The following is a 14,599-nucleotide window of genomic DNA, read 5'->3' as shown; positions in this document are numbered from 1 at the left end:
TCAACTTTGATGCGCTCTTCAAATTTTCCCATATGTAAGTACTTTGACCTTGACTATGGTTTCTTACTGTACTTCCTTTCATAGCTAGTTTCTTTTCCCTTTTCCTAGTTTATTAATATTTGTGTGTATAAACTATCAAATTAACTTAGCTAGAATTCAGAGGACCCCATAAAGGTACCCAGACTCTGAGGGCTACTGTGTGGTCACTAGACAGTCATTTATTCTAGGCTGGATGCTGATCTATCATGATTTAGGGTTATGGGATCTTCCCCAGCATCGGAGATTCTGTTAACCTGTTTTTGTTTTATTGTTGTTTTTTGGAGAGGTTTTTGGACCTGTTTTTGTTTTATTGTTGTTGTTGGTTTTTAGAGAGGTTTTTGGAGAGGTTTGTGTGCACTCACCAGAAAGACAGACAGAGACAGAAAGCAAGAAATTAACCCCCTGGGGGGATGGCCACACCGCAATCCCTTTTCTTCTTGGGATCTTGGGCATGCACGCACATGCGCCTGGTGTGAGTTTAAGCCACCGGGTCCAAGATTTGAACTGCGGTCAACTACGCGGGAATCCAGTGACATAGCTGTTACACCAACTGCTGGTCCCCTATTAACCTGTTTTTAAAACAGCCTTTTTTTTTTTAAAAAAAAAAAGAATTATTTAACTTTATTCACCATTATTATTTAATTTGACCAGAGAAAGACGAGAGAGAGAGGGAAAGTGAGAAAGCAAGCCACCAGGTCTGGGACTCATACCGTGGTCTGCCGTGTGGGAGTCCAGTGTCTTAACTACCACGCCACCTAACAGCCCCCAAAACATTCTTTTCTATTACAGTGTGCTCTCCTGAGTATCTCTCAACTAGTGGGTCATCAGAAAAGTCATGACACATTTTTGCATAGAAAAATATGACATGGCTTTTCTGAAGACCCAGTATTTGTAATATAACTTGAACATCTTCCCTGGGAAGAGAAAAAGAAATGATCTCTCGCTTAGAGATAAATTCAGTTCATAAATGATGGCTGTTATTAATGCTCTTCCCTAGAACCCCCTCCACACAGCAGCACCTGAAGAAGGTCTATGCAAGTTTCGCCCTCTGTATGTTTGTGGCGGGTGCGGGAGCCTATGTCCATGTGGTCACTCATTTCATCCAGGTAAGAACACTCTTAGTTGTGATGGCACAAACTCTGCATTTGGAAGAAAGCAGTTGGGACCACAGTTGGTCCATATTGTCCCACTCCTTAATCATCAGTAGTTTAGGATCTGAACTTACAAGCCATTAAATCAGGACACGCAAAACCATTTAAGTTTTCTGACAGCTGTGCCCCCTCTAGATACTGAAACGGAAAGTCTTCACCTTGGTGCTGAATGGTGCACTGCTGATTTACGAGACCCTGCTTCCTGTCCCCATACCCCCGAGTAGAGGAGGATGTGCATGCTGGGATTCTTCTGCATAGTACCCTTTTCATCTTTGTCTCTGTTATTTTTTGCCTAAATGACTATGGAGTACTTGGGTACAAAATCGTATGATTAATCAGCAAGAGAGGCAAGGTTTTGACCTTTAAGAATTTGACTAGTATTCTCTGATATGCTGCTTTCTGCCTGGTTGGGTAAAAAACCTTCAACCACTCATTTTTTCTATGTTGAGGGACAATTTGAGTTTGGCCAGCCAGAGTAGAAGAGACATTTTGAGGAGTAGCCCAAAAATTTGAAGTCCTTACTACCCATGCCCTGCCTCTGGACAAGAGTGTCCTTATTAGCCAAAATATAAGGTCTATTTTAGCATCAATATAGAGGTGTGCCTGGATTGGCATTTGCCATTGCCAACAAGAACTATCCCTATGCTCAGGCATTGTCTGGTGGGGACAGTGTGAATATCTTTAAACACTGTCAAAGGGTGTGGCTTTGGCTCCCTGAGGTGTTGTTTTTTTTTTCTTTTTTAATCATTTACTTTATTTATTATTATTATTTTTTTAAAGTTTGCTGTAGGGCATGTATGCTCACCAGAGAGAGACAAAGAGAGAAAAATCAAGCCACCAGGTCTGAGACTAGAACCAGGCCATGTGGGAGTCCAGTGCCCCAACCACCACACTACCTGCCGGCCCTTGAGTCCCCCCTGACTTTTATAATAGTTGGGAGTACTGGAGTAAAATGCAATCAGTCCATTTTTCATGGATTTCATATTTGTGGATTCACCTGTTCCCTTAAAATCAGTACTTGAGGCACTTTTCACAGACATATGCAGAGAGGTGAAACACTCAAGTCACCTGTTGTGCTGTCTTCCAGCTGAGGGTGAATGAGATAACACTGTCTTCTTGTTTCAGTCCTCACACTGTAAGCAAATGTCCTCTCTTTTTTCTTTTTGGCAGAGAGGTTTTTGCTATCTGGCACATGCATTTTTTTTTTTTGGCAAAGAGGTTTTTGCTATCTGGCACATGAACCTGCTGGAGAGACAGACAGAAACAGAGAGACAGAAAGTGAGAAATCATCCCCCAAAGGTGATGACCACACTGCAATCCCTTCTCCTCTGTTCTTTGGGCACACATGCACATGCGCCCGGCGTGTTTAAGCCGCTGGGTCCGGCACTCGAACTGCCGTCAACTACATGGGAGCCGAGTGACATAACCATTATGCCACCTACTGATCCCAGCAAGTGTCCTTTTTGAGGACTGTTTCCTGATTTTTTTTTTCTTTTTTGTTGGGGATTTTACTCTTTGAAATGCTAACAATGTAGGATTGTCTAGTGGTCCTAAGTTGCAAGAAGTCTGCGATATGCCTTAATAGAGAAAGTGTGTGTGTGAGATAAGCTTCTTTCAGGCATGACTGAGTGCTGTTGGTTGCAAGTTCAGTGTTGATGAATCAATAGTGTATGTCAAACAAGGTATCCTTAAATAGAAACACATAAGACGGCATTGATCGGTTGATGAAAATGTCACCAGAGGCTTGTAGGAACCTAACCCCATTATTTACCCCAGGAGCAAAGGCACAGTATTTACTAATTCAGTATCCCTTTTGGCTTTATAACATCACTACCATAAATAAAAAGAATTGACTATATTTTAAGAAAGGAAGGAACATGGGAACCAGCAGTTAACGTAATGGCTATTATGTTGTTGGACTCGCACGTAGTCGACCACGGTTCGTGTCCTGGACCCGGTGGCTTAAAACTCACGCTGGGCGCGTGTGCGTGCGTGCCCAAGATCCCGAGAGGAGAATGGAGGAGGAGAAGAGATTGCGGCGTGACCATCCCCCCTGGGGGGTGATTTCTCGCTTTCTGTCTCTGTCTCTCTCTGTCTGTCTGGCGAGCGCATGCGCCCTATAGCGAAAACCTCTCCAAAAAAAAAGCCATTTCTGAGCTAGCCTGTCAGTGTAGTCATTAAATGCTGTGCATTGGGAGCCAGATTCCACATGGTGGAGCACTGTTCAAATCCTGGCCTGGTGGCTTAACACCAGGCGCATGTGCGTACTCTTGCTTGCCCAAAATCCTGACAGGAAGAAGTGGCAGAGACAGGGTGGCCGTCCGACCAGGGTGGCCGTCCGACCATGCCCATTGTTGCAGGGCAGGGAGCTCATTCACGTGCGCACACTCCCTGTCTCTGGCGTGTGTGTGTGTCCTCTAGCAGTTACATGAGGGGGAGGATCCTGTCTGCTTGCCTGGCAGATGAAATATGCTTCAAGACTTGGCACTTTGGTTCATTTTCTCTTGTTTCTTGGGCAAAACAGACTCATTTTGACTTGGGTGGTTGTCCTGTAGCTGACGGACCTCCCAAGCCAGAACGGCCTCTAGTAGCCATCACAGTGGTAACTCCACCTCCGGGCTCTGGTTTCTCTCCTCGGCCCCACCCTTGGAAAACACTGCCTTTCCCCCGCCTACATGTCAGATGAGTGTTTGAATGGCATAAGGTCTCCTGCAAAATAAATTTGGAGTCTTTGAGTATTTCATTATTGACTCTGGTTCTGACAGGCTGGCCTGCTCTCTGCCATCGGCTCCCTGGGGTTGATGGTTTGGCTGATGGCAACACCTCATAGCCGTGAAACCGAGCAGAAAAGACTGGGACTTCTTGCTGGATTTGCTTTCCTTACAGGTATGTTAAAGAATTTTTCTGGTTTTCAGAGAGAGAACTATATTTTTAGTATCTCTTTAGACGAAAGCCTGAGATTTGCTTATTCTGAGTTACTTACATACTTTCTTATCTGCCTGTTTCATTGTATAGTTCTTTAGAGGGCTTCCCTATGGAGTCTTCCCTGAGTTCGCTCTGCTTTCATCTAGCACTGTACTTCCCAACACTGTATTTGAATGTATTTGCCTGTACTGCTTTCTTATTTCATACAGGTTCACCTAGGTAAGCTCTTTGTGACTAGCTACTGTGACTTCTACTTTTGTATTAAAAAATAGACACTGTGCTTAAAGAATGAGGTTCAAGAGCTTAGGCAGCACAGCTTGTTAACGGTAGGCTTGGGCTTGAGGTGAGCTTGAGAGTCTGACTTGGTTGGACCTGTTCCGACAAGTGTCATGGGAGCCTCTGTCCTGAGCCTCGTGAACAGTTACGTACAGCCCCGTCATGGCGATCCATTGTGCAGGACGCTTTGCCCTGATTCTCAAGAGAGGAATTAGAAGTGCAGCTCCCTCTTCTAGAATTATTATTAAAGGGAATAGGACTTGAGCAGCATAATGAAAAATACTTGCAAAGCAGCATTTGTGTTAGTGAGCTTGTTCTAGGTGACAAGTCTAACCTAAACAGTGTAGAAGAAATTCTAGAAAGGAAGGGATTTAGGGATTAAGATTTTTGAATGAGCGAAGGCTAGCCTTTGAAGGCGTTAAGGGGAGGAATTATCAGAGGGAGCGAGGACAGTAGCCAGCGCAGGAGAAATGCTGGCCCTGGGACAGGTTGCCTTCCTGTTGGCGGGCATCCGCCTGCAGAACTGGTCTGGCCCCTCTGCTGCCGAGGGAGTCAGTCCTGCATGACTACGAATGAGGTTGCCGGCCACGGGGCCCTGCCTTGCTTTTGCTCAGTATCCTTTTCTCATTTCTGACCTGGCCTGCATTACAGTCTCACATCACTAGCTCTGAATGTCGACATGCCTACTTTTTTTTGTCCTAATTTCTCTTCCATCCATAATTTTCAACTAAGAGGACAGTTTGTGCGGCTGTGTTTATAAATAAATAACTCAATCAGGTATTTTAAGACTTTTTTTAAAAACAAGGAAGAGGGAGGAGAGAGAGATTTAATTACTTTAGTCTGCTTGTGTTTTTCAGAGGCATGATGGGCATACTTATGTTATTGGTTAGTTTTTAAACCAGGGTCTTTCCTTTCTCTTTTTTTTTTTTTTTTTTGCGTTTTGCTTTAGAATGTGAGAAATCACTTCCCAGGGGGGATAGCCATGCTGCAATCCCTTCTCCATTCTCTCGGGATCTTGGGCGCACGCATGCACATGCACATACACATACACACCTGGCATGAGTTTTAAGCTGTCGGGGCTGGGACTCATACTACAGTCAGCTGCATGGGAGTCCAGCGCCTCAATGACCATACCACCGCCTGGCCCCAGACCAAGATTCTCTTTAAGAATTGATGGTGGTTGTCTGTCTCATGAAAAAAGGAAAGAAAGATGAGAACCAGCAGTTAGCGTAATGGCTATGTCGCTGGACTCCCACGTAGTTGACCGCGGTTCACAACCTGGACCCAGTGCCTTAAACTCACGCCGGGCGCGTGTGCATGCGTGCCCAAGATCCTGAGAGGAGAATGGAGGAGAAGGGATTGTGGCATGACCATCCCCCCTGGGGGGTGACTTCTCGCTTTCTGTCTGTCTGGCGAGTGCACGTGCCCTATAGTGAAAACCTCTCAAAAAAAAAAAAAAAGAAAGAAAGGAGAGGAAGGTCTGGCCTCATGGCCTAGTAGTTAAGGGAACCGAATCCCATGGGCCCAACTGTGTGGCTTGAATCCTGGCCCTGGCAACTCGAGTGTGTGTGTATGTGTGTGCTCAAAATCCTGACAGGATAGAGAAACGGAGAAGAGATTGTAGCGTGACTGCTTTCAAAAGTGAGGAAGAGAGAGGTACTTTCTCCCTGTCTGCAGAGTGAGTTCACCCTCTGGCAGTTAAAAAAGAAGGAAAGGAAGGAAGGAAAAATGATTCGATGGTAATACTTTGTTCTGGGATCTTTGTTTTCTAGGAGTTGGCCTGGGCCCTGCTCTGGAGCTGTGCATTGCTGTCAACCCCAGGTAACTGGGCCCTGCTCTGGAGCTGTGCATTGCTGTCAATGCCAGGTAACTTGGTAGTGACACACGTCCTTTTACCTTTATGGCTGTACCTTCGGATAGGCCATGTAGTTGTGGCTCTCCATCTGACGGTGTCTTTGTTTGCCAGCATCCTTCCCACTGCCTTCATGGGCACGGCGATGATCTTCACCTGCTTCACCCTGAGTGCGCTCTATGCCAGGCGGCGGAGCTACCTCTTTCTGGGAGGTAAGGGGCTGGGAAACGAGCGGGCTCTGCTGCAGCATAACTGTCACTTGGACTCTCTCCCTGTGCCCAGCTCCCTTGTTACTGTTGGGCTGAAGTGAAAAGCCTTTCTTTTGGGGGGAAGTAAGGAATGCTGTAGTGGGATTGCTGTACTTCGCTCTGGCTTCTCTCAGAACAGCTCATTGCCATGTCTTCTAGGTGTCTTGATGTCGGCCATGAGCCTGATGCTCTTGTCTTCCCTGGGAAATCTCTTCTTTGGATCCATTTGGCTTTTCCAGGTGAGACTTTGCCTAGAACTTTCCCGCAGCCATTTGCTTCACATTTTTTCTTGCTTAACCCTAAAAATAAGTTAGGCCGAGAGTCTGCTAGGGTGCTCCTTCTTTGGGCAGTCCTCTCCAGTCCTTCCCTCCTAATCCTCAGTGGGTGAAGCCTTCTGCCACAGGTGAAAGGACAGGCTGAATATGGCTGGGCATTGCTAAGGAGACAGCAGTTTGCTCAGAGATAGTTTGACAAAAGCTAGTCTAGCAGTGGTTCCTTGTTAAAAGGATTGGAGCTCTTCCAGTGACCTACAAAAGTGAATGCAGAATGGTGCCAAGGGAGATGATGTGTTCTCCATCATAGGCTCCAGTTCCCAGGAATGTGAGAGTTCACAGGGTTAGCATTTGATGTACTTTCTGTTGACCAAGAGCCAGAAAGTTTAGCTGGTTTTTTTGTTTGTTTGTTTTTTTCTCTGTGACCTCTACTTCATGGTAACCTCATCTCATTTTTCTTTTGCTAGGCAAACCTGTACATGGGGCTAGTGGTCATGTGTGGCTTTGTCCTTTTTGATACTCAACTCATTATTGAAAAGGCTGAAAATGGAGATAAGGATTATATCTGGTGAGTGTGAGAACTGATTTCTAACGGTGTGTAGGTCAAGACCTCATACATTCCATTTCACAGCGGAATTTAGGTGGCCAAGCTTGTGGAGTGTATGTGGTAGCAAAACCAGTTTGGGAATTATTTACCGTAACATAGTCTCCCTCAATCTTCTGTCCTGGGAGAGTGGCAAGGCAGGGAGAGAAAAACCAGCATCCCTAACATGGTCTTGACACTGCGATCCCCCCCATCTTCCGCCAGCCCTGGATCAGGGCGCGCGTGTGTGCCCAGCCTCCTCTGGGAGGTCTCCGGGTGCAAATGCAGGGACTTTTCATGCAGCCAGCAGAGCACTGTTTACCACTGTGCCAGGCCCCAAACTCCCTTAATTCAAGAGGCCAGACCCTTTTTTTTTTAATTTTATTTTTTTTAGAGGTTTTTGCTATAGGGTGCGTGCATTTGCTAGAGAGAGAGAGACAGAAAGCAAGAAATCACCCCCCAGGGGAGACGGCCATGCCGCAATCCTGTCTCCTCCATTCTCCTCTCGGGATCTTGGGCACGCATGCACACACGCCTGGAGTGAGTTTATGTCACTGGGTCCAGGACTCAAACCACGATCGACTACATGGAAGTCCAGCAACATAGCCATTATGCCAACTGCTGGTCCCAGGACCAGACTTTTTTTAAGAGAGGTTAATAACATATGTTTATATTAATGGCTACCTCCATGCAGGGGAAAGGGAAAAGAGTCTTTTTTCTTTTACTCTTTATATTTCTGTAATCTTTAAACCTTTAATAGTGAGAAAGGTGTGTGTGTGTGTGTGTGTGTGTATGTATGTATGTATGTATGTATATATATATTTTTTTTTTCAGAGAGAGATTTTTGCTACAGGGCACATGCACTCGCCAGAGAAACACAGGGTGAAAAAAATCACCTCCTAGAGGGGATGGCCATGCTGCATTCCCATCTCCTCCATTCTCCTCTAGGGATTTTGAGCATGCACACACACACACTTGTGCAGCATGAGTTTCAAACTGCCTGGTGTGGGATTTGAACTGTTGTTGGCTGTGTGGGAGTCCAGTGACATAACCACCACATCACCATCAGGTGTGTTACTTAGACTGTGTGGACATCCATGTGGATCTAGTTCCCTTAACCACTAGGCTATGGAACGTCCCCTCCCCCCTTATTTAATGTTATAATCCTCTCAAAGTCTTACAACTCAGTAGTAGTTCCGGGTTCAGACTTGAGCCTCTCCGAGTTCCACAGCCCAGTCTCTTCTCACTATGCTGCGTTATTTCCGTGAGTTGAGGAGGATCACAGAACACCAGAATTTTACTTCTGTGTTGGAGGTGCAGTGTGGAGAAGCTGACTCTGGGGGTGGGAGTGAAGTTTGTGTTACCTTTGTGAGCCGAGGATAAGGGAGAATAGGAAGTGTGGTTCTTTTTTTATTTTTTTAAGAGGTTTTTGCTATAGGGCGTGCGCTCGCCAGAAAGAGAGACAGAGAGACAGAAAGCAAGAAATTACCCCCCAGGAGGATGGTCACACTGCAGTCCCTTCTCCTCCATTCTCCTCTTGGGATCTTGGGCATGCACGCACACGCACCCGGCGTGAGTTTAAGCTACTGGGTCTGAGACTCCCAACTGCAGTCGACTACGTGGGAGTCCAGCAACATAATCATTACGCTGATTGCTGGTCCCAGGAAGTGTGGTTCTTAACCTGATTCTTTCCTTTCAGGCACTGTGTTGACCTGTTCTTGGATTTTGTTACCCTCTTCCGAAAACTCATGATGATCCTGGCTATGAATGAGAAGGTTAGTCTTCCCTCAGCCTGAAGGTGACAGGGTGGCCCCTGAGCTCAGCATCTGTATATACTGAGATTTGAAAACAGGGATGGGTGTGATAGGAGCAGGTGACTGGATGGGATGTGGCCAGATGTCCAGGCAGCGCCAGTTAGACCAAGCATCAAGTAGGTGTCCCAACTTCAGTCAGAGCAACTCAACTGTTATTCATTTCTTTTAAAGTATTATTTATTTTTTCATTTATTCATTTATTCATTTAATTTGACCAGTGAGAGAGAGAGAGAGAGGGAAAGTGAGAAAGCAAGCATCATTTCTGGGACTCAAACCATGATGGACCATGTGGGAGTGTCCAGCACTTAACCACCACACCATCTGCTGGCCCCCAACTATTATTCCTCTAATACCCTGGGTTTCCACCTGAGAGTAAATAAAATTTCACTGGATTCAGTTTTTCTCAAGGTTTACAGCAAGGATTCATGCTTCCCTCTCTAAGATAAAGCACTTCCCAGGCCTAGTGGACAGTTGGTGGTCTTAGCCTTTCAAAACAGACTTCCAGGCTGGGATTTGATCGGTGGTAGTTGTGAGGAGTTGAGTGGTCAGGCATCCCACCTGGGTACTCTTGGGGTGCAGGTAGGTGCGGCTGCTTACTCTGCATTCTCAGTGAGTCTGTCAGTGGCTTTGGGAACCAGCAGAGGATGGTGGTCACTTTTTATTTTTATTTTTTTTGCTGAGGGGCACGTGCGCTCGCCAGAAAGAAAAGGACAGACAGAGACAGAAAGCGAGAAATCAGCCCCAGAGGGCATGGCCACGCCACAGTCCCTTCTCCTCCATTCTCCTCTCGGGATCTTGGGCACGCACACACACGCGCCCGGCGTGAGTTTTAAGCCACCGGGTCCGGGACGCGAACCGCAGTCAGCTACATGGGACTCCGGCGACATAGCCATTTACACTAACTGCTGGTCCCACAGCTCACTTGAGTTTTAAAGCTTGAAGGTTCGGTGTGCCAAAAATTAACAGAGCAATTTTTCTTCATTTCTAGGACAAGAAGAAAGAGAAGAAGTGAAATGACCATTCAGCCTTCCCTCTCCCTCCGCCCCTCATTTCCTCTTTGCACACATTACAGGTGGCGTGTTCTGTGATAATGAAAAGCATCAGAAAAGCTTTTGTACTTTGTGGTTTTCTCTCTTTTGAATTTTTTGATCAAAAAACTGATTAGCAGAATATAGTTTGGAGTTTGGCTTCATACTCCTGGGGTTTTTCCCCACTCTCTTCTCTGTCACCCTGCCTCTTCATCTGCTCAGGCAGCCAGGCCACCACCAAGGAGCAGGACCAGCAGAGCGAGTGGACCCAGGAGGCCGCCTCCCACCCAGCTTCACCAGGATTCAGCTGCGTGCAGCCCCGCCTCGCCCTTCCTCCTCAGCATTGTTCGGGTTGTGCACAGCCCCTGTGGGACGAGGCGGTGCATTTCCCCTTGGAAAGAGGTTTGCTGGCCCGCTGTTTCCTCGGGCTCATTGTATCCGAGCTATCAGCCCCTGCAGAGAAGACGAAGAGCCTCCTGGTGGATGGCTTCCTCCAAGCTGCCCACGCTGGTCTGGCAGACATACCCTCCTGCCTTGCCATCGCAGAACTGGATGTGTGCGTGCCCCATGCCACCCCTCGCCTGCCCTCAGGGAATCTGCCTGCTTCCCATCCCTGGGGTGGGAGGATCTCAACACCGAGGGAACACCATTCTTGTCAGACATTATGGAAAGGCTGGTTACGTGTGGCAGGGCATGGCATAGAATCCCCATTTTTAAGGGGGTTTTAAAAATTGGTTATCACAGTAGTTGCTGAATGGCTTTTGCCAAGTGGCCGTGATTAAAGCTCCCAAGAAAAGAAGAGTGGGGAGGGGAATGGCCAACCTCTGCGCTGATTGTAACAATCATGCCTGACGAACTAGGTAAGGGGAACACCATCTCTTCCACCAGCTGAATGGTTCCTCATTCAGGTCAACAGAACAGACTGCCGACTCAAGAGGCAGCATTCTCAACAGTCTATTGGACATTTTTGTCTATCCCCACCTGGACACTCTGATGGTGTCAGGCCAGAGGCTCCAGCAGCAGATAAATGTTCATTTACAGAAGCAAGTCAGTCTTTGGTCGTTCACCTGTTTCCAGAAATCAGCAGCCTTCTAGGCAGGAATGAGGTGACCAGACCTGCAAGAGTCACGATTCCCTGCAGCTTTGGGGCCGTAGTGTGGGTGGACAGGCCTGATGGGGATCACTGGCCGGGGGTCTGCCACTGTCGGCTGGCACAGAAGGGGGTAGTGTCAGGAGTGGTGTGGCTCCAGCGTAAGGGGACAGCGCTGTCCAAAGCCTGTTACCAGTAGGTACCAGTTTGACCTCGCAGATTGTCACTCCCAGTGCCTGGTTTGCCAGTGATTGTGGGTTCCCAGCATGCCATGGTGCCATACCATCCCTGACACATCCCAGGCTACGTATCCCTGGGCACGCCGCCACAATGGCTCGCTTCTCCTGAGGGTGCCAACCCTCCACTCTGCTGCCTCCAGCCTCTAGCCTGAGACCTGGGTAAAGGGACTTCATTCCTGTGAAGCCCCCACTAGCAAATCCCCCTCACTTTGGTGATTCTCTGTCAGGCCTGAGAATCTCAATTACATCTCTTGAAGCCAAACTCCACCTCTTGTGCTTTTTTGCTTGGGATAAAGGAGTTTTTCTTTAGAAACAGTGCCAAGAATGACAAGATATTAAAAAAAAAAAACTACTTTTAAAGAAAATGCCTAACAGGTTTTTAATACAGTTATCACTGTAATTACAACTTTCTTTTCTAGTTCCTTGGTTTTCAGCTCAGGCTGCATTCTCTAACTCATACTGTGAAGACAAAGGTGTTTTTGATTCAGAAATATATGAAATCTACATAGTCTTAATTTGTAAAAAATAAAGAAAATTCCTTAACCTTTCCCAGTGTTCGTGTGCGTGAAATTCAAGGGCACAGCTGGACGGCCTGGAGCGCTGTCCTGGAGGGTGCTGGGAATGGGGCAGGATTGCTGTGGGTGTAAATAGAAACAACCACCCCTACCACTCTGAAGCCCAGAATTTTCTAGATCAAATACAGAGTCTAGGCCGTTTCCTCGCCCCTTCCCCTCCCCTTACCTTTATTGTACATTCCTAGGCAGCGGTGGGTACAGTTGGTCCAGATGTGCAGCCGAGTTCGGGAATCAGGATGCATGCTGGGGAAGGGCAGCTCACGTCCATGTGTTCTACAGGTGCCTTTATCTATGGCCCGCTCTGTTCTAGGTGTATTAGTAAATAAAACCCTAGTCTTCAGAGTTTCTGAGACTGTAAACTAGATTTGCATTACAATTAGGCCATTTGATTTGGGCATTTTTGCCCTGGGGTGGTTGTGTTCGTTTGTAGACACCGACCTTCCCTGGTCATTCCAACTGGTTTGTTCAGGTTATTCCTAGGTGACCTGTTCGACTCTTCTTAACTCTCATTTCAGCTAATGGTAGTCACTTCCCCAACTTGAAAGTCTTTTAACATCTGTTCTCACACTTAAGAGTTTTTTTTTTTAAGTTTACTTCTTCCATGAGAGAGATACTCCCAATGGTCTTTATTTTAATTTTTTAAGGGAGATTTTTGTTACAGGGTGCATGTGCTCACCAGAGAGGCGGAAAGTGAGAAATCATCCTCCAAGGGAACGGACACTCCACAGTCCTTTCTCCTGCGTTCTTGGGATTTTTTTTTTTTCATTTTTTTTTTAATTTTTTTAATCTTTTTTTTTCTTCATTCTTTTTTTTTCTTTTTATTTATTTATTTATTTATTTTTATTATCATCATAATCTTCTTTATATTACATTGGATTACATATAACTTTACAGTGTATTACATTGTTTTTTCAAAAGGGAATGCCATGCATGTCAGTCAGTACAGACATTAATCTCCCCACTTCAACATTCCATATCTTTTCTGTTTTCCCCAATCATTATTTTTATTATTCTAATTATTTTTATAAAACAGTCAATTGCTATTTCTCATTTTGCTTGTAAAAATACTTTGCCCATCATGAAATACTTCTCAGACCAATCCAGTTGAGAATACTATACACGTCATCATCAACACGTTCTTGGGATTTTGAACTTGCATGCACACATGCCTGGGGTGAGATTTAAGCCGCCAGGTCTGGAACTCGAACCGCTGTCGACTACATGGGAGTCCAGTGACGTAACCACACCATCTGCTAGTCTTACCCCTAACAGCCTTTACAGTGTGATCTGACCCCAGCCTCAGCCAGTCCAGATTATGGGCACTCAGGTCCTCTGCTGTGTACAAGGAGGCCTTGGGACAGAAACCTGGAACCTTTCCGTATGGGCCCACCCGCACTACTGCTCAACTACCATCTGGCTCTCCACTCTAAGATTGCCAAGCCCTGGGGCCAACAGTGGTCTGGTGGTTGAGGCACTGCATCCCACCTGGCCAACATTGAAAGCTCAAGTCTCAGATGTGGTGGCCTGGAGAAAATACTAGGCATGTGTGCGTGCATGCCCATCATCCCAAGAGGAGAAGGCATAGCAGCACGGCCAACCCTCGAGGGTGAGTTCTCACTTTCCCTGTTTCTCCCCGGCAAGCGTGTATGTCCTATGGCATAAAAAAAAATTAAAAAAAAAAAAAAAAAAAAACTTTAAAGCTTGATTTTATCCCCCTGCTGGGAGGAGGTACAAGGCACAATATATTTTGAGTGCTTGTGGTGCCAGGCACTATACAAAGTACATGAAGCATGGGTGCCAAAGGCCTAATACTGACTACTTCCAAGGTCATGCCAGCTGGTAAGGAAAGGCAGATCTGTGTCCTGAAAGAGTCCAGGCACACTGCCTCCGGCCCCCTGCTTTTCATGTCTCCCATGCAGGTCGCAGTAGGGTCGGTCCTGGGCCGGTGTCAACTTTTCCATCCGACCTTCTGGCTTGGCTGAGGCGGAGAGGGAAAGGTGAAGGTGTTCGAGCAAAATCTCACCAATCTAAATCTTCGTGCCAGAGGAGAAGAATGTGCACCCCTTGAGTCTCCCCCGCCCCAGCACTCCTCCACGGCACCAATTACCAATGAGACAGGAAAGGATAACAAATGGCAGCTCGTTCTCGCCTAGGGAACTGCAAGACCAGAGTCAGTGGCCGAAGTGGAAGGACCTCTGCGTTGAAAGAAGAGATGGCCTGGAGCCAGCAGTTAGCGTAATGGCTATGTCGCTGGACTCCCACGTAGTCGACCACGGTTCGTGTCCTGGGCCCCGTGGCTTAAAACTCACGCTGGGCGCGTGTGCGTGCGTGCCCAGGATCCCGAGAGGAGAATGGAGGAGAAGGGGTTGCGGCGTGGCCATCCCCCCTGGGGGGTGATTTCTCGCTTTCTGTCTCTCTGTCTCTGTCTGTCTGAAGGGCGCACGCGTCCTATAGCGAAAATCTCTCCAAAAAAAAAAAAAAAAAAAAAAAAAAGGGGAAACAGAAGT

At 46.7% G+C, this 14,599-nt stretch overlaps 1 protein-coding gene across 1 annotated transcript; it reads left to right on the top strand.

Moving 5' to 3' along the window:
- On the top strand, positions 1-12,065 carry TMBIM6 (transmembrane BAX inhibitor motif containing 6). The gene is made up of 9 exons (XM_014584087.2): positions 1-34; positions 1,037-1,145; positions 3,956-4,076; positions 6,164-6,212; positions 6,358-6,455; positions 6,651-6,730; positions 7,231-7,331; positions 9,046-9,121; positions 10,149-12,065. The coding sequence occupies exons 2-9, from the start codon at positions 1,092-1,094 to the stop codon at positions 10,170-10,172; spliced, it is 603 nt and encodes a 200-aa protein (XP_014439573.1). The 5' UTR covers positions 1-34; positions 1,037-1,091; the 3' UTR covers positions 10,173-12,065.
- The last annotated feature ends 2,534 nt before the right edge of the window (positions 12,066-14,599 follow it).

The sequence above is a fragment of the Tupaia chinensis genome, unplaced genomic scaffold (assembly GCF_000334495.1).
Source record: "Tupaia chinensis unplaced genomic scaffold, TupChi_1.0 Scaffold145652_1, whole genome shotgun sequence".
NCBI classification, from domain to species: domain Eukaryota; kingdom Metazoa; phylum Chordata; class Mammalia; order Scandentia; family Tupaiidae; genus Tupaia; species Tupaia belangeri.
Note: the sequence above shows the minus strand (reverse complement) of the source record. Positions and strands in the feature narration are given on the sequence as shown.

What these genes read in the sequence shown, in the direction of transcription:
- TMBIM6 (XM_014584087.2), top strand. Translation starts at nt 1,092, where the DNA reads ATGTTTGTGGCGGGTGCGGGAGCCTATGTCCATGTGGTCACTCATTTC. An exon ending in TGCATTGCTGTCAACCCCAG is followed by an intron (nt 6,213 to 6,357) that starts GTAACTGGGCCC and finishes TTTGTTTGCCAG; the next exon opens with CATCCTTCCCACTGCCTTCA. An exon ending in TCCTGGCTATGAATGAGAAG is followed by an intron (nt 9,122 to 10,148) that starts GTTAGTCTTCCC and finishes CTTCATTTCTAG; the next exon opens with GACAAGAAGAAAGAGAAGAA.